The following is a 27706-nucleotide window of genomic DNA, read 5'->3' as shown; positions in this document are numbered from 1 at the left end:
AGACGAGCAGGTACAAACGCGCATATGAGTAGGTACAGTCGTGTACACGAGCAAGTACATGTATAGAAGTACAGTGGCGCACACGAGCAGGTACAGTCGCGCGTAAGTACAGGTACAGTCCCGCACACGAGCGAGTACAGTTAGCGAGTAAAGGGAAAATTGCACCAAATACACTAAAAAGAGAAGTACTTATCAGTTGAAACACGAGTACAGTTAGGTACACACCACAGGTACAATCTTAATATTATTAGAAGTACAAAAAAAAGTATCTCCAAACCTATCAACATAGGATCTAGTTTTGAAGATCTCGACGCGAGGATTTGGACTTACGGTTCTCAAGATATTTCATTTTGAAAAAACGAATCTAAAAGAAAAAGGGAAAAACTGACACAACCCAGTCTTCTCTCTCCTCCCCCATCCCGACCTTGCTTCCCCTTGCGACACGTGGCAAGCAGGGAGACCACTTCCCAGGGATTTTCTAGCACCACAGTGCGCCACTTGTCGCGTGCGGAGCGAGTTACCTTTACTTCGCGAAGGTCGGCCTTTTTTTAACGATTTCGGTTGAGGTCCTCTGCCGGAGAGAATGAAATGACTTCGGTGGTTCGGCCCGTCCGAACAGGCAACAGGCCCGTTCGGCCCGATCCATCGCTATCAAAACGTCAGTCGTTAACCCTGACCATATGCATACAACCGTGCAGCGAAGCTCCCCTTCCTCTTTCCTTTTTTAAAATCCTTCAAGACTTCGGCCGGCCGCCGCCACGGTCCACGGACCACGGAGCCATTCCACTCGGAAGAACCAAAGCGTTTAGGGCTTCCTTCCCCGCCGCCGGCGAGCTCTCGCGCGGAGCCGTCCTCCGCCTTCTTCATACCCACAACGACCCTACTGCCCTAACGTCTTCCCCTGTGGTTAGTTTCGCCAGATTCCTCTACTGGCTCGCCTTCGTTGCTCTGTTTCGCGCCAAAATAAAATCGCCTCTCCTGCCCCTATCTAATGGAAAATGCGGGTCCGCAGGTTTCGGCTCGGTGGTCGGAGTCCTGCCGCCCCACCCCCTCCATGGCGCTCCGGTTCGAGGTTGGTCGAAGTTTTAATCGATTACATGTGCTCCCTTCTCTCTTGGAGATTACTATTTTCTAGTTCGGTTTGCGCCTATTGATTCCTGGGATAAGCAACATACTCGGTGGTCTGTTTTGGTCGGACCGCAGAGTGTGGTGTTTTGCTGAAGTCAGTGTGGTGACGAAGTAGATAAGACCGTACCTATGTATTCTTAGCCGATAGACGTCGGAATTAATATTGTTTCAGATGAGTTTCTGCAACCACAGATTCCCAATTGCTAATGTTCTTATTATAAGACTAGTTTCTGAACTGGCTACTTCAGAATGACAGTTGGACATAGTTAATCATCGTATTGTCCTAGGCGCGTGTTTTCAGATTTACATATTGTCTTTTAGTGAGATACACATACAGTATATCTTTGCGCGGTATTTACGTGGTACGTAGCTGGTGCATGTGCTGTATCCTGGTGTGTTTCTTATGGTGAGATCTTAACGTTTCACTTCATAAAAATAAGAGAAAGAATAAGGAACAAGTTTGAAAAGTGGGCCAAATGTAACTACCACGTGGCACATGATGTCAGAATGATACAGAGGGCTGGTACGGTGGTACCACTGTCAGCTCATATTTGGCTTCTTTTAAACCTCTTCACCTCTGTTGGACAGAATGATGGAAGGTGGCTGGTTGAACCACAAGATTCTTATAATTGGGAATATAAATATCGAAGTTTGAAGCAGGAATAAACCTTAAAGATGAAGCATTAACCATAATTATGTACCTGAATTGAAAATTATTTATTTTGTGCTTGCAGGTATTAGGAAGATTTAATCGTGCTCGTGCAGCTCGGTTAACTCTGCCACACTTTACTTGCCAAACACCACTTTTTATGCCTGTTGGAACCCAAGGTATCATATTTTTGGATCTCGTTCTTGTTTCTCAGCCATATGCTTGTTCAGTCTTTTTTGCGTGTTACATGCTTCTTCAGTCTGAAATGGAACCTTTTCTTATAGTATAAACTATGAACTTGCTGTTTTTTTTGTATAACTGAGTTCATAATTAATTACCTGAGATTACTTAACTGGATTTATACGTACTATTACTCAAAGATTTTGGATGTGATAGAAAACTTTGTAGAATGATATGTGTGATTCTTGCACCTCACAATTTGTTTTTGTTTCTTTTATCTGTTCTTTCTACTCAGGTACAATAAAAGGCTTGACTACAGACCAGTTAGAGGCCATAGGTTGCCAGATTATACTTGGAAATACCTATCACCTTGAACTTCGTCCAGGCTCTCAACTTATTGATGACTTGGGTGGCCTTCACAAGTTTATGAATTGGAAAAGGGCATTGTTGACTGACTCTGGTGGTTTCCAAATGGTTAATCCGAATCATTATTATATTTTCACATGAATTGTTGTAGTGCACCATTTGAACATGCATAACTAACTCAACTAAGGCATCACTTAATAAAATGGGTAATTTTTGTTGTAAATAAATAATCCTATACTGTACAATGTTGTTTAAATCTTGTGTCAAGAGTTGTTGATTTGTGTCAGTTGCCTAACAATATGCGATGGGTAACATTTCTGTTTGGTGCTAGCAGCAGTTAATTACTCTGCACATAAAGTCTTGATTCCACCTATTCAAGAAAAAATGGAACATGTGATTGTTCACTATTAACTAGCAAGCTGAGTTCATTTGTGATCTTTACATTAGCACCATTTTCACCTGAGTATCTAACAGAGGAGAACATGTGTTTGTTGGAAGATTACCATTGACACGACCACTCTTCTTTATTCATGCCCTTTTAGTTATTTAGGTTTCCTTCTGAAATGTTACTAATTAGTAAACATGGTTGTAGGTCTCTTTGCTGCATTTAGCTGACATTACTGAGGAAGGAGTTACATTTCAGGTACTCTTGCAGCTACCTCTTACGCTGCCTTTTGTTCTTCACGAAAGTCAACTTAAATTAAGTTTCTTACTTCTGTCACATGAATGTATGATTGGTGCAAGCTTTCATGCATGTCCTACAGTCAAATTAAATTACTTTGTATACTAGGAATTTAGGATATGACACCTATTATAATCCTTGGTTCGTAGAAATAATGTCCATATTGATTCAGGTTGTTATGGGGTTGTCGAGTATTAAATTATGCTTTTCCCTCTTAAAGTTTAATTGCCATTACTAAAATGTCTTTCGACATAGGTCCTAAAATTTTCATTTCTGAGTTCAGTTGTATTTTCATTTTCCCTGTAATCTTGTTATTTCCTACTGTGCAAACCTAATTTCCAATATGGCAAGGTGAACAAAGTTCAGAAGTTCTACAGTCGACTGATGGTATTTTGACAAATATGTGTTAATTGTTTCGTTGGGAAGTATTGAATAATGAATTATAAAGTGTCGCCTCTCTACATTCAATCGTCATTTAAAATGGAGTATAATGTTATCTTTTCTCTAGACCATCTATTATGCTAGAAACAGAAAGTTTCTGTTACTTTCTTTGTGGATATAAATTCCCTGTGCATTTAGTGATGCATTTCTATTTGTTGTGTCCCTGGATAAACTTTAATGCTGCAGAGAACTGATTTCTGTTTTTACCCATTTTCTGATTTTCTAGTTCTTTTGTGCCCAATCTGCAGTCACCTGTTGATGGGAAACCCATGCTCCTGACACCTGAGGAGTCAATACATATTCAGGTGCATCCTTTCTTTAATGAACTTGGGAACTCATTGTTTGTAAATAATCACAAAATCCTGATTTGACATACTAAAACTTCTGTACTCATCCTTCATATTTATGGGACATGAATGCAGAACAACATTGGAGCTGATATAATCATGGCTCTTGACGATGTTGTGAAGACCACAATTACTGGCCCAAGGATAGAGGAAGCTATGTATCGTACCCTTCGTTGGATTGATAGGTGCATATCTGGTATGATTACTAGTTTGGGTGATTCTTGTCCAAATTATTTACTTATCTGGCTTCTAAAGTCAATTACTCACCATCTTTAAGTTGAGCTCGGCACATTTCACTTACTGCTTCTACTTATGCTATGAATTTAGGATGTCTTGAAAACCTTTTGAAACTGCGACAATTATGGTTAACTAAGGATTTGTGTTTTGTCTTCTAATGTTCAAATGTAGCTCACAAGAAACCTGATGTCCAAAATTTATTTGGGATTGTTCAAGGAGGATTAGATCCAGTTCTTAGGTGAGTTTATCTGGTTTCTTGGTGCATGCATTAAAGGTAGAAATTCATGTAATCAGTAAATTTTGATACATTACTATGCAACTCTTTTATTTCCAGAGATATTTGCGTGAGGGGCTTGGTGGAGCGGAACCTTCCTGGGTATGTCAGACTAAATGTTCACATGATTACGTCTTGGCAAAAAAGATTTTTTTCCTTACATGCAGCCAAAACTCAATTTTTTTTCCGATGAGCTACACCTGTCGCATAATTGAAGAGTTATTTTTTCTTCGCACGCGGTTTTGTTTCTGTTGCTGATGTTTTGAAATGTTTGTTGCTAGATATGCTATTGGTGGTCTTGCAGGTGGTGAAGATAAAGATTCGTTCTGGCGTGTTGTTGCCCAGTGCACTGCTGGATTGCCTGAGGATAAACCCCGATATGTTATGGTAAGTTCTAATACAGAAGAACATGCATTTTGATGCGTGTGAGAAATAAAGTTAATATTTCTTGAAGTGCCCATGTTAAGCCAAATATAGTATTTTGTCCACATATGATTCAATCTTGTTGTTGACATTGCTCTTACACATGCAGGGTGTTGGCTATCCACTTGATATTGTAGTATGCAGTGCTTTGGGTGCAGATATGTATGACTGTGTCTATCCAACACGCACTGCTCGCTTTGGGACTGCACTTGTGCCTGAGGTAGGAAAATAATATCATGTTTGATGGGTCTATGAAATTCAAGCTAGGGACTCAGTGTCTGTGCATTTTCTTTTAGCACTGGCAACTAGATTTTTCTAGTCTTTTGCTTGAAGCTCTTCAGTTAGCCTTATATGGGTCATCTGAATCCTGAGATCAATTCTCTGTGCTTTCCTCACTTGCAACACTCTAATGAACTCACATTAGAGGTTTGGCGTGTGAGTGAGTGGTAGGGGACTTTCTTCTAGAAACCCCATAAGCTGGACCTGTTGATAAATCATTTGATGGTGGTGCCAAACGGACCCTGGCATTTGCGCTTGTTTGGTATATTTTCTATATTAGAAATGATTAGTGTAAAAGTAGCATGTTTACAGGAGGTCTAGGCTTTAAGCTAAGGTCATATTAATTTCTAAGCTAGTGCTACTTTAGTTTATTGGTCCCTTCAACTTAATCAGTGTTGATAATTTATGCAATCTCTTCTGTATCTCCTTAGGGTGTTCTGAAGTTGAAACAAAACGCAATGGCAACTGATGAGCGGCCAATTGATCCTTCATGTCCGTGCATGGTATGCATTCAACTCCGCTAGGAACAAAGTGGTAAACCAATTGGTGGTATAATCATCATCTTTAGAGTTCTGTAACATGGTTGTTTTGTCAGGTCTGCAAAAATTATACACGTGCTTACTTGCATTGCCTCGTCACAAAAGATCCTATGGGTTCTCAACTGCTGTCATATCATAATCTATCTTTTATGATGCGGGTATGCTAGCAATTGTTTTGCTGGTTCTTCATTTTATTTATGCATTATAGGCTATTTCATGATTATCCTCCTTTCTATTTCAGTTAAGTAGAGATCTCCATATGTCAATTCTTGAAGGAAGATTTCCAGAGTATGTTGTCTCATTTGGCATAAATATACCCGATTTATCGGCGAAAGTGTGTTGGTGAATAATGAAATTCTTGTGACATGTTGCAGATTTGTGAGAGGATTCTTGAGGGTGCAGGTTTGTGTTCTGTCGCGTTTATAAGAAATCAAACATGCTTGAATACATAACACCTGAAGAAATAAGCTGCTTCCTTGATTTATTTGCTACCCAAAACTATATTCTGGTTTGTTATTGTCTTTCTTGATATGGTAAATTTATTATGACAGTTCCCAAAGGGCGACGTGCCAAAGTGGGTTCACAATGCGATGGAGGTTGCCGGCATTGACATATCAGAGTGCTGCACTCCCACCAATTGTCAGCATGATGCCATGGAGGATACTGGCGTCGACATATCGGAGTTGTGCCCACCGACCAAATGTCCCTGACGCGGAACATTCAGGGGCTATCTTTACAAATACCACGGTGCCAGTTGATGGCAGGAAGGGCGGTCGCACGAAAGTGATCCCTCATATTTAACATGACAAGTTTTCACCAGGTTTTTTTAGCCATAGACGTAGGCCTCGCTCTCATTGCTTCAGCATAGAATTTTCCAATAGTATGCTGAGACTAGCTGATAGGTTTTGATAGCTACGAAGATTGAGTGTCTCTTATAGATTGCAGCTGGGAATTTTCCCACGAAAGATGTTGTCGATGGCTGGATGTATTGTCATTTTGTGGTTTGCAAGCAGCTGCAGAATATGTTTACTGTGTTAAGGACAGTCTAGGGTAGTTGTAAAAGCAGTGTTAGGCTGGTGCCAACGCGGGCGCTAGGAGGGGCGCTACCGCCCGCGAGGGGGCGATAGCGAGGCGAGAGCGGGGCGAGACGGTAGCGTCGGGCGGTGGCGCGGGCGCCCGGCGTTAGGGCGCGGTACCGCTCGCCTATAGCCCGCGTTGGAGGCGAGAGCGGGGCGAGAGGGAGGCGATAGCGGTGCTAGTGGGGGCGGTAGGGAGGCGGTAGGGAGGAGAGAGAAGTGAGAGCTGGCACTATAGCCTGTGCCTAGCAACGTGGGGTGAGAGTGAGGTGAGAGCAGGGCCGGCTCTAGGCCAGGGCAAAAGGGGCGACGGCCCTGGGCCCGCCCTGAATAGGGGCCCACTATATATGTACGTACAGTATATATATTGAAGAGTAGAGGAAAAAAATAGCCCAGAAAAAGGCCAGACGTTCAACACCAACACGGAAGCAACGCACACATCGTCGGTTCGTTTTCTTTTCGATCGCCGAGTCGCCGCACGGAACGGAAGACGAGAAGAACGCCTCGCTCATTCACCTCGCTCATTCGCCTCTAGCGTCTGCTAGCCTTCTGGTCTTCTGGAGTCCTAGAGCCTGGACTGGAGTCTCTAATTCCCTATTCCCTTTCCCAGGCCCTGCCCTTTCCTAATCAATCAAGGCAAACAAACACTCACGGCTCATGGAGGATCTGATCTAAGTATCTGACGGAGAGTTGGAGAGGAGATACACTTCAACAGGTTACCGGTAACTGTTAACTCTTGAGTCTTGATCTCGAATCATGAATCCAGTATACGAATTGTTGTGTTTATTTTTTTTATTATTTGCAGGCTGGTACCAAGTTCCATTAATCTGTCGTCAGTTTGCTCTGTTTGTCTTTTAGCTTCAGTCATTCAGTATTAGCTTTGGCAATTGGCATTCTGGTTTTGTAATCATGCTGTCTAAAAAGCATGCGTCTGGTTGTCAGAAAAGAAACAACAAGAAAAGATTAGACAAGTTGATTGAATCTCAGAAGGGAGCAATGAATAAATTTTTGTTGAGGAATGACAGTAATCAAATTTCTGAGCAATTATACATCACCAATGGTGAAGAACAGCCTGATCAGACTGAGAATGTAGTTGAGGAAAATGTTGCTGATGTTGATGCCAATCAGAACACCAACAGTGAGAATCATGGAAACACAAATGAGGAAGCTTCTTCTTTTGATATTTATGACCCTAGAACATGGAATGCTCTTGATAATAAATCAAGAGATATTCTCATTGAGAAGGGGCCTACAAGGGAATACAATCTTGTGTTTGAAGTAGATAATGTTGGCAGACATTTCTCATATTCTTACTACTCAAGAAAGCTAAGTAATGGCGAGGTCAGTGATCGAAGGTGGTTAGTGTACTCTGAACATGTGAACAAAGTTTATTGTTTTTGCTGCAAATTGTTCAGGTCCAAAAACACCAAAAGTCTACTAGCATCCGAGGGATTGATGGACTGGAAACATCTTAGTGAGAAGCTCAGGTTACATGAGAATAGTGCTGAGCATATCAGTAACATGAATACTTGGAATGAGGTAAGAGTGAGGCTAAGTAAGAAGGAAACAATTGATAAGGAATTGCAACAAGAGATTGAAAGGGAGAAGATACGGTGGAGACACGTTCTAATTAGAATTATTGCTGCCGTGAAATTTTGTGCTAAGCATAATTTGTCTTTTAGAGGAAAAAATGAGAAACTATATCAAGATAACAATGAGAACTTTCTGGGAGTAATTGAAATGATGGGAGAGTTTGATCCTGTAATGCAAGAGCATATTCGGCGCATTCAGAGTAATGAAATTCATCACCATTATCTTGGGCACAATATTCAGAATGAGTTAATTTCCCGTCTTGCTCGCATTGTTAAAGATTCTATCTTGAGGATAATTAGAGATGCAAAGTATTTCTCTGTCATTTTAGACTGTACCCCGATGTGAGCCATCAAGAACAAATGACTCTAATTGTGAGGTGCGTAAACATGTCAAGTACCACTACAAAAATAGAGGAGTTTTTTCTGGAGTTCTTGAAGGTGGATGATACATCGGGACTTGGACTTTATAATGTGTTGATAGATTCACTCGAATCTGTTGGTCTGAATGTTAGTGATGTTCGAGGACAAGGCTATGATAATGGTTCAAACATGAAGGGGAAAAACCAAGGGGTACAGAGCAGATTACTCCGTGCTAATCCAAGAGCATTGTACATGCCATGTGCTTGTCACAGCCTAAATCTTACTCTTAGTGATATGGCAAAATCTTGTGGTAAAGCTATTACTTTCTTTGGTATTGTGCAAAGAATTTACATATTGTTTTCAACCTCTACTAAAAGATGGCAGCTATTACTTGATCATGTTCCAACAATGACAGTTAAGTCTTTGTGCAACACTCGATGGGAGAGTCGAATAAAGAGTGTGCACGCTATCAGATATCAAGCACCAGAGTTAAGAAAAGCATTATTGGAACTGAAGAGAACTTCTAATGATGATGCCAAGACTAAGAGCGAAGCAAAATCTTTGGCTAGTGCACTTGAGAAATTCGAATTTTTGCTTGGAATGGTCATTTGGCATGATGTTTTGTTCACAGTAAACATGGTGAGTAAGAAGCTCCAATCTAAGTTTGTGTGCATTGATGTTACTCTTAAGCAGATTGATGGTGCCATATCATTTTTTGAGAAGTACAGGAATAATGGGTTCGCAAAAAGTTTGGATATTGCAAGATCTATTGCAACTGAAATGGGAGTAGAGCCTTTATTTCCTGTGAAACGGCGTATTACGAGAAAAAGACAATTTGATGAAATTAGTGACAATGAAGAAAATGATCAGAATCAAGAAGCGCAAGCAATGGAGGAGGAATCATTTAGAGTCAAATACTTTCTAGTGATGATTGATGTTGCAATTGCTTCACTAACTAATAGATTTGAGGTATTGAAGTCATTTGGGAGTATATTTGGCTTCTTGTTCAACTCGAAAGAATTGAAATCCTTGGGTGATAATGATCTAAGAAGGCATTGCACAAATTTTGTCAAAACTTTCACTCATGATGAGTCAGCGGATGTTAATTTGGATGACTTTGTTTCTGAACTAAAAGTGTTGCAAATGACATTGCCAAACACATCAATGTCGACGAGATCAGATTTTTGATTTTGTAAGAGCTGCAGATTGTTATCTAAATGTCTCAATTGCCTATCGTATCCTCTTGACTGTACCGGTGACTGTTGCATCAGCTGAAAGGAGTTTCTCAAAACTGAAGCTACTGAAAAATTATTTGAGATCCACTATGTCAATAGAAAGACTCAATGGTTTGGCCATGTGTTGCATCGAGAGAAATATGTTGGATAGTATTGATCTCGACACTGTCATTGATGACTTTGCATCAAAAAATGCACGGAAATCTCGTTTCTCATGATTACTCGAGGCTTGCAGGTTTGTTTGCATGATATTCCTCTTTTTTATGCATTGTAGCCAGGGCTGATTGTAGCTTCTATGGTACTTGGTTTAGAACAAAGGGAAGAAAACTTATCCGCTATATGATGCTACTGGAAAATTATCGATGTTTATAAGTTCAATCATTTTTATCCACCTATGTATGAAGTTATTTTTTTTTCCATCGGGCCTCATTTATAGAGTTCGCCCTGGGGCCTCTGAAATCCTTGAGCCGGTCCTGGGTGAGAGTGGGGTGAGAGTGAGGAAAAAGCTGACGTGACGAGGCTATAGTGGGGTGATGCATTGGCACCAGCCTTACTCATGGAGTCATGGGATTGGTTGTTGCAACTGAGTACTCCGTACATTTTTTTCCCGCAAGATTGCAGTCTCTGAGTGTTCACTTGTTTTGTGCAAATTCTGGTCTTATTCACATTCTTTTTTAGGCTTACTGCTTACATAATGTATCTTGTTGGATTTTGCAATGTTCAGCTGCTAGTGTTGGCTGACAAGTGGTTCCATGGTGGGTGCTGCAAATAGGCACCTAGAATGTTGCGTGGGGAGGGGACTGGCGATCTTGCTGAAAATGACTCGTGTTGGTCATCCGGATCGTTGAGTTCTCATCTGACGGCACAGGACTCAGGAATAAGTATCTACTGGTGCCACATGTCGTCCGCCCATTGGCTGCCGGCTCCGTCCAAGACGCTATATGCCTCGTGAGATTCACCGGCGACGAAGCTGCTCAGCTCAGCCACACCGCACAGGTGAGCCGTGAGCGCCTACCCAGATTCCTCTGACAGCGACTGGTCGGTGGTCCCCACGCCCGACCCATGAAACAAACGTGTGCGCGGCACAGCACTCCATCTTGACTCACCGCCAGGTGGGTCCTCACAGCTGGACCCCACATGTCAACAGGCGAAATTAACAAGGCGTTCGCATTCCGCCGTTGGTATCTAAGGTAAAATATTTATTCAAAAAGCAGCATTATAACTCTGAAAACACCGCCCGCCTCCTGGACCTGGACCACTCCGCCGCCGTTCTCCCGCCGCCGGCGCCGATGGAGCGCCTCCGGATCGCCGTCTCCCACCGCCCGCCTCCGCTCCTTCCCGCCCCGAACCACCTCCGCCGCCGCCAGCTCTCCCTCCCCGCTCCCCTGCCCCTCCAGCTCGCCTCCAGCTCCCTCTCCTCCCGGCATCACCTCGCCCCCGCCCCCCGCCGCCACACCCCGCCTCTCCTCGCCTCCCAAACACCCAGCCCCAACCCCGACCCGGACCCCAGCGCGCCCCCGGCCGGCGCGAAGCTCGTCCCGCTCCTCCTCTCCCTGGGGGCCGGCCTCGCGGTGCGCTTCCTGGCGCCGCGGCCCGCGGAGGTGAGCCTGCAGGCGTGGCAGCTGCTCTCCATCTTCCTCTCCACCATCGCGGGGCTCGTGCTGGGCCCGCTCCCCGTGGGCGCCTGGGCCTTCCTCGGCCTCACCGCCGCCGTCGCCACGCGCACGCTCCCCTTCGCCGCCGCCTTCTCCGCCTTCACCAACGAGGTCATCTGGCTCATCGTCATCTCCTTCTTCTTCGCGCGGGGCTTCGTCAAGACCGGCCTCGGCGACCGCATCGCCACATACTTCATCAAGTGGCTCGGGAGCAGCACCCTCGGGCTGTCCTACGGGCTCACCATCAGCGAGGCGTGCATCGCGCCCGCCATGCCCAGCACCACCGCCAGGGCCGGGGGCGTGTTCCTGCCCATCATCAAGTCGCTCTCCCTCTCGGCGGGCAGCAAGCCTAACGACCCCTCGTCGCGGAAGCTCGGGTCCTATCTCGTGATGACCCAATTTCAGGTAAGTGGTGCAATCTATCATTAGCTCAAAATTGGGATCACTTGATGCACACTCTGCTAGTAACTTGGCTATGGCCTATGGATTAGATTGATTTTACAGTCCTGACACCTTAGGCTTCTAATAACAAATTAATGAACGCCACTGAGTTTGCTAAGTGTCACTTGAACTCAAAGGGTGCAATTCCCCCAGCCGAATTTTGTTTCGGTAACAGTTTGGTGCTGATCGTGTTACCTTGATCACTTTAACCTTGCGAAGCTCTGCTCTGCTCTGCACAAGTAGAAGATTGTAAGAAACATTTGTCCGTTTTTTGTCTGGGAGCTCTGTGGTACTAGTATGACTTGCCTAGGTGGAATGGAATGTGTCACGTGGTTGCTTGTTGGGTCAGAAATTATTTAATGGACACTCCACATGGAGAAAATTAACTTCAGAGCTTTGAAGTGTGAGTTTGTGCATCCAGCTTTTGGTGATTTCAGCAAAGTCTTTCTTAAGGGAGTATTCTATTTGGAGGATTATACAACGTACTAGTACAACATTCACTTGAGTTCTGAATAGATTATAGCACTAAATTGGTAAAGTTGAACAGATAGAAAATGTTGAGTTTTTGGAAAATAACAAGTGGCATACAGTTAAGCACAACAAGTGACATGGTTGAGATATCAAACCTAAGCTTGGTCCATACTGTACTATGGGGTTTGATCCTAGGTAATCCACTGAGAGGTAGTAGGAATCAACCTGATTCACCGTAAGACCCGGTTCAGCCATTTCAACCTAGTCCTAATGTTTAGTTAGCCTATTTACAGGACCACTTAAATTGGAAGTACTTTTTTATGACAACATTTTGTGCATGGACCATGGTGATACTTATCACGAATGTAGGAAACAGATGGAAATATTAGGAAGAAACGGTGCATTTTATCTAAATCACATTATAATATCCTGTCCTAATTGGGCAGTATTTCGTGATTTCTGAAAGCAGATGTATTCATGTTAACTACTATATCAAGAAGGCTTTCTCCTGTAGAGTTTGCTTCTTCTGTGAGGTTAAAACAGGTTTATCTAGGCTAGACACCTAGATCTAATTTGTTTCGAACAATGCTGATGCTATAGAACTTCCGTAGCATGTACAGTCCCAAGTTATCTTTGTAATACCGATCCCCATTTGAATTAGTACCAATAGAAACCTATGTATGCTTGGGTGCTTGGAGGTGTCACTAACCCCCCTTGTTAGTTTGGTTGAAGACTCACCACTCACCAGCATATACGGACAAACGGCTGGTTGACCAGTTTGATTGCGTTAATTATGAAATGCAAGTGGGTATTCAGTGTTCATGGCCTATCCAAAATGGGTTAGGCCTAGACTAATTTGAACCCTGGGGTATTACAATCTTCATAAACATATGCTCACAAGCTATCACAGTTGTGTGCAATTTTCAAATAAAAATGGGCTGGTAATTTAGTGCATCTGAAGATTTCTTCAAGTCACATTCACAAAATTGAGAAACATGCATTCAAGATGAACATGGATGTCATGATATATGAGTGGCCGCTTATACTATTTCGGTGGGACATGTCAAATGTCCCCAAAGGCATAAAGGAACGTGTAAGTTCAAAACATATGGTACTGTTTGGGTTAAGGAAAATAATTTAGAAATACAGTATCTGCTGTTTATTTTATTGTCCGGAGTAACACGATATGCTGATGCTCTGCATATTATTCCTGTATAGTGTTCTCACACCCAAAATCCACAGAATGGCCAGCCCTCATGGGACTGAACCACATTCATAGGATAATGCTTATTCTTCGGTCCCCATTTCGCATATATGTTTCATGTTTTTGGATCAAACACAAACAGTCAGCATGTCCGAGGTACAACTTGTTGCTGTAGACCATGAGTGTGTGTCCGGGTGGTGGCCTGGTGGGGAAGTGGGCACTACTGTATTGTTCTCACTTATAATACTGTAATTAAAACCAAGATTTCATAGGGCACAGTTAATTTTTGTTCTGTTCCCTGGCAGGCCGCTAGTAACTCGAGTGCCCTCTTCCTGACAGCTGCTGCACAAAATCTGCTGTGCTTGAAGCTAGCAGAGGAGCTTGGTATAATAGTTGCTAATCCATGGGTAGCTTGGTTCAAGGCAGCTAGTTTGCCGGCTATTGTATCTCTACTAGCAACACCATACTTGCTATACAAAATCTTCCCCCCTGAAATAAAGGACACACCTGAAGCCCCAGCATTAGCTGCAGAGAAGCTGAAGCGCATGGGCCCAGTGACTAAGAATGAATGGGTAATGATTGGTACAATGCTTCTTGCAGTCTCATTATGGGTTTTTGGGTAAGCTTCTTTGTCATTAATAAGTCGCGCCATAATACGGACTTGCAGTATCAATACAATTTTGCAGCATGTGATATCTTTTACTATGTTGTTATCTGTATTGATTATGATTTTTATGGGTTACTGCTCCCTCTAAATTAATAGATTAGTCTTTACTGAAGCACTATATTTGTTTACTTGTTTAGTCGGCTAATTGTTTAGTCGGCAGGAAGTTGGGGCAAATCCTTGTATCAGAAAGAACTGTTAAATTGATATGCAGCTAGTTATGTATGCCTGGAGTTAATCACATTTCATTTCTGTTTATTAATTAATTTGCTATGTGTTATCATCAAGCATGGTTATCATTGCTGACAACAGTTTCTTCTATATAAATAATACATTCACAACTGGAAGACTGGAAATTACTTAATCTATGCTTAAGATTTTTGCACTGAAACAACATTTAACATTGAATCTCCAGGATGAATCAAAAAAACCAACTGGATCCTGCTTCCAATGATTTCAGTTCATCTAGTCTCTAGTCATCAGAACTGCTTTTGTATATTTGTAGTAAAAGCCCATATCTCAGTCTTAGACACAACTCAGTATATCGCATTTCTACTGCTAATCCTAATCCCAGTTCTACCATGTTCATTGGAAACACCACACTATTCAGCTATGCTACTTGTTCATTACAGTTCAGGCAGTGCACTATGGGATAATCTAGTGATGACTGATACCAGCACTGCGGGTCTGACAGAGCTTCAGAATACTGTATATATGAGATATACGTTACGCCTTAAAAATTACAAGCTCCGCAATATTTCTTGTCTCTATTGGACTATTGGTCATCATGTCTCACTATATAGTACATTTGGCATTTTCTGTGCAGGGATGCTATTGGTGTATCTAGTGTTGTTGCTGCAATGCTTGGGCTCTCTATTCTTCTCCTGCTCGGTGTGCTAGACTGGGACGATTGCTTGAGTGAAAAGTCAGCCTGGGATACACTGTCCTGGTTTGCAGTTCTAGTTGCCATGGCAGGGCAGCTCACAAACCTCGGAATTGTGTCGTGGATGTCAACTTCTGTCGCCAAGATGCTTTCATCTTTCTCTTTGAGCTGGCCTGCGGCTTTCGTTGTTCTCGAGGCCTCCTACTTCCTCATCCACTATCTATTTGCGAGCCAAACTGGACATGTTGGAGCCCTGTTCTCTGCGTTTCTGGCCATGCATTTGGCGGCCGGTGTTCCCGGCGTGCTGTCTGCGCTTGCTTTGGCGTTCAACACGAACTTGTTTGGCGCGCTCACTCACTATAGCAGTGGGCAAGCTGCGGTGTACTTTGGAGGTAATTTTCTGCGTAGACTCGTTCGGTTTCTCAATTTTGAGATAAAACTTGCCTGATTTTGCGTATGAGCGTTAATTGACATGTAGAATGAAGAAACAAGAGACTATCGCGGATAAACATTTAGAATGAGAAACCAACTACTTTCCTTTATTGTGCATTTATTTATCACATTGAATCAGTAAACCAGATGACATCGATAAGCTAGCTTAGTCAGTAACCTGTTGCTTATCCTCTGCAGCGGGGTATCTGGAGCTTCCGGATATATTCAAGCTGGGCTTCGTAACAGCCTTGATCAACGCTTTGATATGGGGAGTTGTTGGAACCTTTTGGTGGAAATTCCTGGGGCTATATTGACAGTTAAGGAACTGTAAGTTGACCGAAGCTCTGCTGAGCTCATTGAAGTATGGTTATGGTGCTATAATTCGATGGTGGTCTGTTCCTTTTATCCTCTTCTTCCTTTGGGTGCTTGTGGTGATCTTTCGATGATAGGGTAATGGCAGATAATCTGTCTTGGGCCTGCCTTTGTCATTTCCGTCTCTGTCTTGTACAGCACCCGTTTCCTCTCTTTGGAAATGTAAGTTAGAGCCGGAACAGTTTGACGCTGAAATAGGTTAATCTTGTTACAGTGTTGTTTATCGCTGGAGTGTTAATCTATTGCTGAACTCTGGCATTGTTTTACCTAGTCCCTCCCTCCATAAGGAGATGTTTTTGATTTGTCTAAATCTTGATGTATCTAGCCTTAGATATATCTAGATTTAGATAAATCTAAGTAGTACATCATTTCTTGGCCGAATGGTACTACTATCCAAGGGAAGATGGTGTAAACAATTCATGGCAGAAGTGTAAGAAAACCACTTGCAAGTGATTTCGAAAAATTGCCCACCGCAAAGAGTGCGAAGAAAGCATGCTAGTAGATTGAGTTGGCGGACATACACGACATTCAAACCGCTCTGTCTCCTCCCGTGAAAGAAAAATAGGCGGCGGCTAGGGTAGAAACCCTAACAGCTGTCATCATCTACCTCGTCCTCGCCATCAACAATTGGGAATTGATGGGTCATTGCCTCCTCTGCTAGCTGCTCCGGCTGCTGGAGGGGGTGAGGACCTCGGACCTGCGCTTAGCGTTATAGATGGGTATTTGAAGTTAGAGTTTGGTCATCCGACATCGTCGTTGTGCGGGGCAAGAATAAGGTGTACCCGCTTTCTTGTCGCCACCGACGTTGAGGAGGGCGGGGATTCCACTGATCACCGTTTCCTTGGAGTGGTGGATCTCGTCTTGTTGTAGGTTTGGTGTGAGAAGATTCAAATCAATTCAAGGATTCAATGTCGACGACTTTGGCTCTAGGATGCTGGTCTTTAGGGGCACGTGCACGAAGACTTCCCGACTGTCATTAACAACGTCAGGTTGGCGCAGTAGTAGTCTCTAGGTGGTCCAAGAACTTCGATGTAATTTTTATTATGTTTGGGGTGCTTTGTATTTTTTTATGAAATTCATGCAATACTTTGTAAGAAAATACCGCTGTCCAAGAAATTCATGGAATTCATGGCAGAAGTCTTCCCAAAAAAAACCCCACCTATCGCTGACTTGGTAAGAAAATACCGCTGTTGCAAAATAAGTAATCCTACTTTATCTAAAGATAAGAAAATGATTTTTTTAGTCTAAACATAGTTGAGTTAAGCCAACACCAAATATAACCTTGCACAACATCTTCTGTACTCCAGCTGGATCCGTACTAATTAGTCATACCGGCTAGGCGCCTAGGCTAGCCTCCTTTCTTGTTTGTCGTTGGCACTGGCCACACTAAACGCACTTTAGCCATCACCTCGCCATTGAAAAACAGAAATTTCCGTGTGACGCCAACAAGCTCGAGGTCGAGCGTAGCCGAAAGTCCCGCCATGAATCCGCTGCTACATCCCATCTTCCCATGATCCCATCCCGCGCGCACAGTACGTCGCACTGTTCGAGACGCGCCCGGCCGGACCCTACGTACGTACGTATGGTCCTCCCAGCGCAGCGGTGGACCACCTGATCGTAACCAACTGAAAAGCAAGGCGATAGGATGGTCCAGTCTGCGTGCGTGTAACGTCCCGTCCTCGCCCCGGACGGACGGGCGCGACGGGTGCCCGCGGCTGCCGCCACGCACACACTGCACGTACACGTACGTCTGGCCCAGAGCCTCGTCAGCAGCTCCTGTTGGTGCTGCTGCAATGGCACCTCGCGTCGAGATCGAGATATCTCTCCTCTGTCTGGTCCTCGTCCGAGCACGCACGGACGCGACCGTGGATTTGTTGACGTGCTGTCCATCGGTCCAGACGTAGACGCGCGAAAGCGTTAACCGCGGGTATTTTATTGACGGTAGCGAACTAAATACCGATGCAACGAACGAATACACGGCACGGCGTCGAAAGAACGTGGAGTTGGAGGCATGGTGCGCGCGACGTCAGCTAACATCGCCTAGCCAGGCTACCGCAGCACTCTTCCCATAGGGTACGTCACGCAACGCAAGTGCGTAGCGTCGCCAACCCCGGCCTCCGAAAGCATCTAGATCTAGCTAGCTAGGGTTATTTTCTTTCTTTCTAGGCGCCCGAAAATCGAAGGAAACTTTTGAGAGGAAATAGCAGATCACACCAGTTGTTGGTGCTTCTTTTGCAAAGAACCACAACAATAGTTTGTTGTTGCAAGGAACACCATATTTTGCTTTAATTCTTTGCACAGAACACATAAAAGTAATTAAGCAGCTTGATGGTCAATCTGTTAGTCAGACTTACTGTTACGCAGGCAATTCCTCTCGGTCTACCGCATCGTCAGTTTGGACCGGCCCAAATGCCATTTTTTTGTTTCGTTTTAGATTTTCCTTTTTATGTTTATTTTTTATTTTCAGAATCAGAATATTTTTAAAAATTAAATATTTTTAAAATCCAACCATTTTTGTGATTCTGCGGGACCATGAGGGTCATATCGCCGGAACCCGCGCGTCTCTGCTGCTGCTGCGCCGGTTCGCGGATTATGATTCCCCCGCCGCTGCCGCATCTTCGATTTGGGGGGCGGTGTCGTGTACTCCTTCACCTCGCGCTTCGGAGCAGTTTAAACTTCCGTGTCAATGCAATGAGACTTACTAAGTGGCGGAATCATAATCTGCGAACCGATGCGGAAGCAGCAGAGACGCGCACGCGAGTTCCGGCGGTACGACCCTCCTCGCCCCGAAGCCGAAGGTGAAGGAGGAGGAGGATGAGGAGGAGGAGGACGAGGAGGAGGCCACGTAGGCCGTGAAGGTAGCGGAGTACCTTGGACAACAACGCCTCATCGACAGTAGCAATGACCCCGATGACTGCCCGAGGTACTTTGTCACCATCTAATGAGAAAGGGTGGCATAAGCCTTGGGATGGAGGTAGTATGTGTTGATAATATGCATGTGTAGTTCGTAGTGTTTTATAAAATAGTTGATATTACAAAACAATTGTTTAAAAATTGGTTGGCTTTCAAAAGTATGCAATTTTTAAAAATATTCTAATTTTGAAAATTAGAATAAATAAACGTAAAAATTAAAATTGGAAACGAAACAAAAAAAATGGCAGTTGGGTCAGTCCAAACTGACGATGCGACAGACCGAGACGAATTACCCGCGTATCAGTAAGCCTGACTAACGAATTGGCCATCAAGCTGCTTAATTACTTTTATGTGTTCTGTGCAAACAATTAAAGCAAAATGTGGTGTTCCTTGCAATAACAAACCATTGTTGTGGTTCTTTGCAAAAAAAGCACCAACAACTGGTGTGATCTGCTATTTCCTCAACTTTTGATCCTACTGTACCAAAAGACACAAAAAGATGATTTGTGTGCGATCATGACGACGACCCGAGAGGCCTACCAAATCCGCTGGTCAACAGAAACGTTACGCCGTTCTCAGCGTCGTGAATTCGGGAGGATAATACAAAAGAAAAGAAACCTTTGCTCCTACGAGTCCCTACTCCATACGCACGACACGGTATCTATTCCGAAAGGGAAGCATCAGCCCGAGTCTGACAGTGCGAGTGAGCTTTCGTCTTAGCCCCACTGTCAAGCGTCCATCTCCGGCATAGCAGCTACGGCTAGCTGGCTACGCTTCAAAAGAGCGGGATCCTTTAAGCCGGCTCCGAGTTTCAGGGCATCTACAGTGGTCTCCGCAGTGTCCGCGATGGGAAAAAAAAGTACGTTTGCACCCTAGCCGAGCGTCCCACGCAAAATGATCACGCTATTCGCGAGGACACAAATGCTAAAATGTTTCTACCTAGACGCAACGGCCATGCGTCGCAGTACCGGCGGTCTCGCTTCCGTATTCTGCACACCAAACTAATTAATGGCGCAAGGCGCATCAATGCAGGTTTCTCAGACGTAGCGATGGGTGCCCGACTTAATGCGCGTCACTGTCCCCTCAGCTACCTTCGGCGTATAAAATGGGATGTGAGGTGCATCCATTCTCTCACACAACCCTAGTTGCCTCCCAAATCTCCAACCCTAGTGCCGCCACCCACCTTCTCTCCACCCACCTTCTCCCCACAAGCTACATGGCGGGTCCTAGGAGCCGAGGCCGCCGTGGCAGAGGTAGCATAGGCGGACATAGCGGGTGGGCCGGGGGCCCGTGGCCCACCCAGAAATTAGATAAAAAATCTTCATACCCCTAATCTTCTCTGGCCCAACAAGGCAAGCGACCGAGCGCGGAGCGAGGTCAGCGAGCGAAACTTCTGAACGCCGTATCTACTCGTCGATCCGGACCATACCTAGCTCCCCGACGCTACCTTCGCCCTCCGCTCCCCCTCTCCGACCTGCCCCTTGCACCCTCTGCCGCCAAGTCGCCTGGCTTGGCCGGTCGGCACTCCCCTCATCCCCTGGCTCACCCCTCCCCTTAGGCTCCTCTTCCTCCCCCCTGGCCCCGGAGGCGGTCGGTCGGATCTGGCCGGTCGCCGAGACGCGCTCGGCCTTCCACTGCTCGCCGCCGCTGCCTTCCAGTCACTACCGTCCAACCTCCAGAGCCCAGCGGCAGTCTAGCCCAACAGCAGGTACCAGCCTGAGCCTCCATTGACGACATGGTTTGGAGAATTGGGGAAGAATATGTGTCTATATTTTGTTAAATCTCTGTCCATAGTTTGTTCATGTTATGATAGGAGCGTAGAATAGTGTTACCTGTTGTTTCACTATTCAATATACAAAATGGGGCAGAAGCGAGCCCTGTTTATATGATAAACCTGTAGATATGGAAGCCTGAACTCTGTTGGTGGGAAGAAGCTTTACCGGTAGTAGGGATTGCATCCAACAAGGGAGACTGATCTGGGCACCTACAGATTAGTGAAATCTAGCAGTACTTATGTGGTACACTTTGTTTCGAAATAAAGACAGATTGGGGTGTACAAATAGATAGAACATAGAAGCAATTGGACAGAACCAGCTTCGTTTGTAAACCGGTCATTAAACGGAGTTGGACGCAACTTCTGTCATGTCTGTGATGAATTTACTGAACATCAATTTGATAGTACTATTTTCTGCATACCCTAATAGTGAGCAGAATTTTCTTACATGAGGAACAAATCTGGATAGGATTAAGTTGGTGGAGTGAAAAGCATATTTAAAGAAGAATGGTGTTAGCCAAGTTAGGGACATTGGCAACTTGTGTAGAACGAATAATGCTGCATTGGAGGTTAGTTATTGAATATTTCCTAGTCATGAATTATACACTTAATTTATGATTATTTCCTTAACTATCACGATTCTTATGAACAGCTACCGCTTAAGATCACATGTTTTGAACTATTTGTATTGCAATCGTGCACATTTAATATATGTATTAAACTTCAATGTTGACAATGAATTTGTTTTATATATTAATCATTTGGCAACCTTTTTCACATTTTGGGGGTGCAAAAAAAAATTGGAGGTCTGCCCCCCACTAGTAGGAAAAGCCTCATCAGTGGCGCACCAAAAATAGATTCTGTGGCGCATGGGAGGTGTGCCACAAAAAAACTTCGCCACAAAAATAAGGTTTCTGTGACGCACCGGCTCATGCGCCACAGAATTAAATTAAGGTTTCTGTGGCGCACGTAGGTGCGCCACAGAATTGGTTTTCAGTGCGCCATAGAATTTGCTTGTATTATACACGATTTTGTACTGTCTGCTATACACATGCAGTTTATAGACAACAATATACATGTTATATACAGCAACATACAGAAATATTCAGATATAATATAAATAACATGTACATTGCACATATATAATGTAGATATCATCATCACATTACTTACAGCCCGATCGAGATATATATATATATATATATATATAGTGGCAAGTGTCAAATGTTTTACATACAACTCTTAATTCATACAAATTTCACAATTTCGAGATACAAAGTGGTCTTCATCCGGTTCCTCCTTTACTCTCTCCTCTCTACCCACCAGGCTCGCTTGCATTGGGGTCTTTATCCGGTTCCTACTATGATTAAAATGGAAGAAAGTGAAACCAACAAATCCGATGCACAAGACAAAATGGAATAAATGCATCATACATTGTTGGTCAACACAAATACTATGGTCAGAAACCATAGTTGCACACTACACCACAGCATTAGAACCCCAACAGATAAGTTGGTCGGGAAAGCAGCTTTCGCTGACAGAACGTCGGTTGGGAAAGGGTTTTACCGACCAATAAGGTCGGTCACTGAAAGTCCAGTCGGCAAAGACCTTTGCCGACCGACATCTCTTTGCCGACCGACTGTCTGTCGGTTCTACAATTTCTTTCCCGACCAACATATACTATCCCGACCGACCAATTTTCCCCAACCAACTTTTGTTTCCCTACCAACAGTCGGTCGGTGTATAAATTGCCGACCAACCTTCTGTTGCCCACTTGCCAATGCCAATTATCTTTACCAAACAGTCCGATGGCGTTGGAACATTAATTAACTTCCAGTATTTGGGACAGTCATTTATCAATGTAGTATTAATCAAACTGCAAATTCCATAACAGTAACATCAAACACAATACAAAAGTGTTTCCAGTAATGTGCATATCCTTGAAGATTATCAAACCAGAACCAAACATTTTAATTAATTCTCGTACAGAAGTACTTCTCATATACTAAAAGGTAACTAAAATAGAGGAAACAATATGGTCCAGTGCCTAAGACACCATAGAGGTTTACAAAGTGATAGCTAAAGGATGTATCTGGCAATTCATAGTTTGCTCCTTTACACGAAAAATCCAATTGATGTGAACCGCCAGTTTCATGGTTTCTCCCCCTCTGGTATATTTTCTGTAGAAGGAAAACAAGTCTCAGTCCATTCGTAAGACAATGCAATTATAAAAAGAATGTATAAAGCATAGCTCTGCACAATTAAGGTCATTTGTATTGTAAACTTCATGTATAAGGGTCTTAAAACATAAGCCTTTTTATAAAGCTAAAAAGCCTTATATTTCAGAACGGAGGTACTACTTCAATAAGCAAAAGATAACTTCAAATTCATGAGCTCTCCATACTAGTACAGTATTAAGAATTTCAAGAAATGGAGCCCAGAACTGTACCCGTTCTACATGAAGCAATTCAGAGCATGTCAAATATCAAAAACTCACGTACTCATGTTATATACAGTTCAATAAACATTAGGAAGGGGGTGTCCACAGTAAAGATATAGTAATGCTATTCAGCCATTCAGGTCGACGAAGGTTCCTTTCCCTGAAGTAGTACTATATATAAAGAAAACCACAATTGATACTAAGTATAATGATTTTTCAGCTAGGGTAATGATGAGTTGTTCACAGCTATAGATGAAGGGGGATCAAACTCATCTAAATAATTAAGCAACGACCATCAAACCATTAGCCTAGTGCTCATTGCATTATCATGTGACGCTAACTCGCTATGTGAAAAGTTTACAGTTCAAGCAGTTCAATCTATCTTCCTATTGCTTAAACATACCATGATACAAACATCTCAGTACTGAAATAATTTCACTGCATAGCTGAGTTAGAGAAATAACTCTGCGATGGGTAAGGAAGATGCTATGGCTTCTACGTCACCTATACACAAGTCAGCATATCTAGCAAAATTATCACAAGTCAGCGTCACACATCACTTGTACAAATTGTGGAGAAAGTGCAGTGTTGGCAATTACCTAGCTAAATGGCCATCCAATAGACCTTGTGACACAGTAACACTCGTACAGTGTCTTGATCGACCTTGCTTCAAGACCAGTCCGTGCATTTAGAACCAAATCCATGTCAATCTGAAAGTGATTATTTCAGAAAGATGTAGGTTAGGCATATATTTCAGAGCTGCCTATAAAGAAGAAAAGATCAGGATAACAACAATGCATTAATGAAAGCAGCAGTATTGTAGTCAGGAGATAGGAGTAATCTCAATAAAATTACAGATAGAGAAATAATATCTACTTCATGGAAAATATTAGTGATTCTATTACTTGAGTGCACGCATACTAGGAATTTTCCATGCAGTGGAGAATATGAACAGTTTACTTTTCAAACTAAACAATATAGTATCAGTAAAACTAATTTGGTGTCCTTATGATATTCAAGTATTGGAGCTTAAAATTGGAATGGTGTTACTTGAAGTAATTCAGATCATTTCAAATATCAAAAACTCGCATTCTCGGCATTCACATATTAACAAGAACAAAATAAATGTTCATGACGCTAAGAAGCAATTTGTAAATCTACTACTGGTACATGCGGACATTATGCACAGCATGGTCATTCATTTCTCACCTTCTGGAAAATTATGTAACTTCTCAGCATATACCATTATAATTGCGTGATCGGCGTGCTGAATAGTTCCCACGGCCACCCTTTCCATCTTGGGCCTGCATCGTAGGTCTTCTTCAGTGATCAAAATATTCTTTGTTGCTCTGTAAGGCAAAGAAAAGGTTGTTTTAGCACCTTTCAGCAGAAATGGGTACTCAAATATCAACTAAGGCATATATATTGCATGATATCTTATGCCTGTTAGTAAAAAAAGGACATAATTGGCAATGAAACTCATAGCACGGTGCAAATGTTAAAGTATAATAGATTAAAACCTGTCCAACCTATACTTGTAGGTTCTGCATTTAGTGAATCCAGATAATTGAGCTGTGAATAACGGATCATAAACAGAATCAACGTAATCATTCCTTTTTTTCCATGCTGCATGATGGTTATGGCAATTTCAATTTGTATGCAAGAAAGATATCAGATGCTAATAAAGGTAATTTTATAACAGTACCATGTTGTCTAGAGAGACGATTCTAGAATTGATGTGGTAAGCCAAATATAAACTTAGGATAATGCAAGCATATAACAGTTTATTTCTACCTGTCTTGTAACACTGAGCAAGAACTTCTTCAACCAGTGAAAAACGACTGACCATCAAGTCTTAACTATATTCTTAATTATATGGCAAATAGCTACCAATAAGACCTATGAGCTTTACAAATGCTCCGAGGAGAATTTTTTTAATGAATGAATAATGTAATTGTAGATTCATTACTCAAACATGTAGTCGGTTGTACACTGTCAACTACAATAAATAAATAATATTGTCTAGTGGGTGCAGATTACTGGGAAAGGATCGATAAAAGTACATTAGAACTTAGAAGAATGTGTACTGATGTTTCCTTGCATTTTGGTAATAATTGGACATGTATTGCTGTATGATGGAATATTAAATTGCTTATTATATTGAAGTGGTTAATAAAGGTCCAATAGTCAAAAAGAGTTACTGAAGTGAACCTTTGAAAAGCAGAATGTTTGATGCATATTTGTACACTTCTTATCAATTTCCTCGGCCCGCTCCTTCCTTGCTTTGCTTATATCCGACAGACAACATCCTTCCCACCGACTACACTCTACAGAGTGCCATCATTCAGATACATATAGTGGTAAATAGAGAAGATGTAGATCCATGTATGAGAGAGAGAAATAGATTTACCTGCAGGTAGAAGTTCCAGGGGCAGGGGGTCGCAGGGAGCCACCGTTGGGACTTCACGAGTAGGCCAACACCCAACAAAGCGCGCATCCATTGGGAGCTCGTAAGCAGGTCGACCTAGCGCGCTGCCGCAAGGAGGAACGCCTCGTCACCAGGAGCGAGTAGGTGGCGGAGGAGTGAACTGCGGGCAGCGTATGGTGTCCGTCGAAGCGCCCCTCACTTGGAAGCTCGTTAGCAGGCCGACGAATCGCGCCGGCACCGGGAAGCCGGGAGGAACACGCGGTCAACGGTCGCGCAATGGCAGGGGCTCGTGGGCTGAGCGACGAAAATAGCCGCTGATGGGAGGGCGCCGACAGGTTGCCTGCAGCGCGACGGCAGGGGAGCCTAGGCGGAGCGGCGGCGGCGGCGCGGTGGATGGAGCGAACTGCAGGCGCGTGGGTGGGGCAGGATAGGGTTCTGTTCTGAGATAGGAAGTGTGGCTGTGGGGTGTCGGTTTGGATTTGGGGGGCGGCAGCTGAAATTTTTGGGCCAGGCATTTCGCGCTCCGCCTTTCAATTTTTCGCGCGCCTGGGTCAGCCCAGTTACCCACGCACGGTTGGTCGGTATTGCTTGCCGACCGACTGTTGGACGGGACGGGAGAGTATTGCCGACCCATGGTTCGACCTCAAATGATAAAACTTTTCCGACCAACTGTCTAGCAGTATAGGCCACTATCTCCGACCAACAGTCTAAAGAAATCATTACCGACCGACAGTTAGTTGGTATATTAGATTTTTACCGACCAACGTCAGTTGGGAATCTAGTGCTGTGGTGTAGCGGCAGTATACGCCGCAGTATACTTTGCAGAAGGGCCCCCCTTTCCTCGGCTACCGTTCCGTGAACAAGTCCTTGACGAGACAACAACGCCGACCTGCCTCTCCGGCGCAGAACCACGGCAGTCCCAGCCGCCTCCCTTGTGGCCGCGTCTCCTGCGCTCTTTTCCATGGCCAGACCACGATTGGACTCACCGGGGGCATAATGATAATCGCCATCACCACTATCGTCGGACTCCACGGTGCGAGTACTTTGCGGCGGATGCCACTTTTCTTCCCTCGCAATCCAGGTGAACGAGTCTTTGATGCAAAGACAGTGCCGGCCCCTGTTGCGCGCTTCAGGCCGTGTCTCCCACTCCCTGCACTCTTCGCCTTCTTGCCCGGTGAACCAATAGACTGATCGTTGGAATAAGAAAACCGATGATAGCCGATTGCGATCGGCCGTCATCGGTCTCCTTGTTCCAACGATCGGTCTATTGGTTCACCGGGCAAGAAGGCGAAGAGTGCATGGCGCGGGAGACACGGCCTGAAGCGGGGCAACAGGGGCCGGCATGATGCTGGGTAGGCCGACACGGTCTTTGCATCAAGGACTCGTTCACTGGACAGCGAGGGAAGAAAAGTGGGATCTGCTGCAAAGTACTCTACACCTGTGGAGTCTGACCATAGTGGTGATGGAGATTATCATTATTCCCGGCCCCGGTGAGTCCAATCGTGGTCCGGCCATGGAGAAGAGCGCAGGAGACGCATCCACAAGGGAGGCGGCTGGGATTGCCGTGGTTCTGCGACGGAGAGGCAAGTCGACGTTGTTTTCTCGTCAAGGACTCGTTCACGGAACGACGGCCGGGGAAAGGGGGGCCTTCTACAAAGTACATTGCGGCGTATATGTGACCAAACATTCTAATCATCGGCACTTGTATGGAAGAAAGAGCCAAGTGGTATCTCAATATCATATGCCTCATACTTTGTTGGTCGAAACAAATATTAACATTCAGGGATGGAGTAAGTGAGTCCAGGTAGGATGCACAAAAGATTGATATTTGTGTCATCACACCATGCTCACTTGCTCCACCCCCGAGTGTACGAGTGACCAAACATTCTAATCATCGGCACTAAAAAGGAAGAAAGAGCCAAGTGGTATCAACTAGATAGCATATGCCTTATACTTTGTTGGTCCAAACAAATATTAACATTCATGGATGGGGTCAGCGAGGCCAGGTAGGATGCACAAGAGATTGATATTTGTGCCATCACACCAGGCTCACTGGCCCCACCCCCGAGTGTACAAGTGACCAAACATACTAATCATCGGCACTAAAAAGGAAGAAAGAGCCAGGTGGTGTCAACTACATAGCATATGCCTCATACTTTGTTGGTCCAAACAAATATTAACATTCAGGGATGGGGTCAGCGAGGCCAGGTAGGATGCACAA

The 27706-nt window shown here is 44.0% G+C and overlaps 2 protein-coding genes and 1 long non-coding RNA gene across 4 annotated transcripts; 2 read left to right on the top strand and 1 right to left on the bottom strand.

Moving 5' to 3' along the window:
- The first annotated feature begins 1035 nt into the window (after positions 1-1035).
- On the top strand, positions 1036-6610 carry LOC124654329 (queuine tRNA-ribosyltransferase catalytic subunit 1-like). The gene is made up of 15 exons (XM_047193341.1): positions 1036-1072; positions 1863-1956; positions 2253-2431; positions 2916-2966; positions 3695-3751; positions 3869-3989; positions 4202-4268; positions 4365-4406; positions 4586-4691; positions 4837-4947; positions 5438-5509; positions 5602-5703; positions 5787-5833; positions 5920-5947; positions 6097-6610. Exons 1-15 carry the CDS (start codon positions 1055-1057, stop codon positions 6253-6255), a joined length of 1254 nt encoding a protein of 417 aa, XP_047049297.1. The 5' UTR covers positions 1036-1054; the 3' UTR covers positions 6256-6610.
- Positions 6611-11053: 4443 nt separating this feature from the next.
- On the top strand, positions 11054-16196 carry LOC124655027 (dicarboxylate transporter 2.1, chloroplastic-like). Its single transcript, XM_047193999.1, has 4 exons — positions 11054-11868; positions 13885-14198; positions 15070-15518; positions 15757-16196. Exons 1-4 carry the CDS (start codon positions 11098-11100, stop codon positions 15870-15872), a joined length of 1650 nt encoding a protein of 549 aa, XP_047049955.1. The 5' UTR covers positions 11054-11097; the 3' UTR covers positions 15873-16196.
- A 6368-nt stretch (positions 16197-22564) lies between these two features.
- On the bottom strand, positions 22565-25742 carry LOC124657791. Of its 2 annotated transcripts, none has more exons than XR_006988846.1 (5): positions 25468-25742; positions 25269-25384; positions 24267-24406; positions 23657-23767; positions 22565-22797 (listed from the first exon to the last, which is right to left on the bottom strand). It is a non-coding gene; the product is annotated as an uncharacterized LOC124657791 (long non-coding RNA). The 2 variants fall into 2 exon arrangements; XR_006988847.1 differs by having other exon boundaries at positions 25269-25377.
- Between the last annotated feature and the right edge of the window lie 1964 nt (positions 25743-27706).

This window comes from Lolium rigidum, chromosome 5 (genome assembly GCF_022539505.1).
Source record: "Lolium rigidum isolate FL_2022 chromosome 5, APGP_CSIRO_Lrig_0.1, whole genome shotgun sequence".
Taxonomy (NCBI): domain Eukaryota; kingdom Viridiplantae; phylum Streptophyta; class Magnoliopsida; order Poales; family Poaceae; genus Lolium; species Lolium rigidum.
The sequence above is the reverse complement of the archived record's forward strand: the minus strand, read 5'-3'. Positions and strand labels throughout refer to the sequence as shown.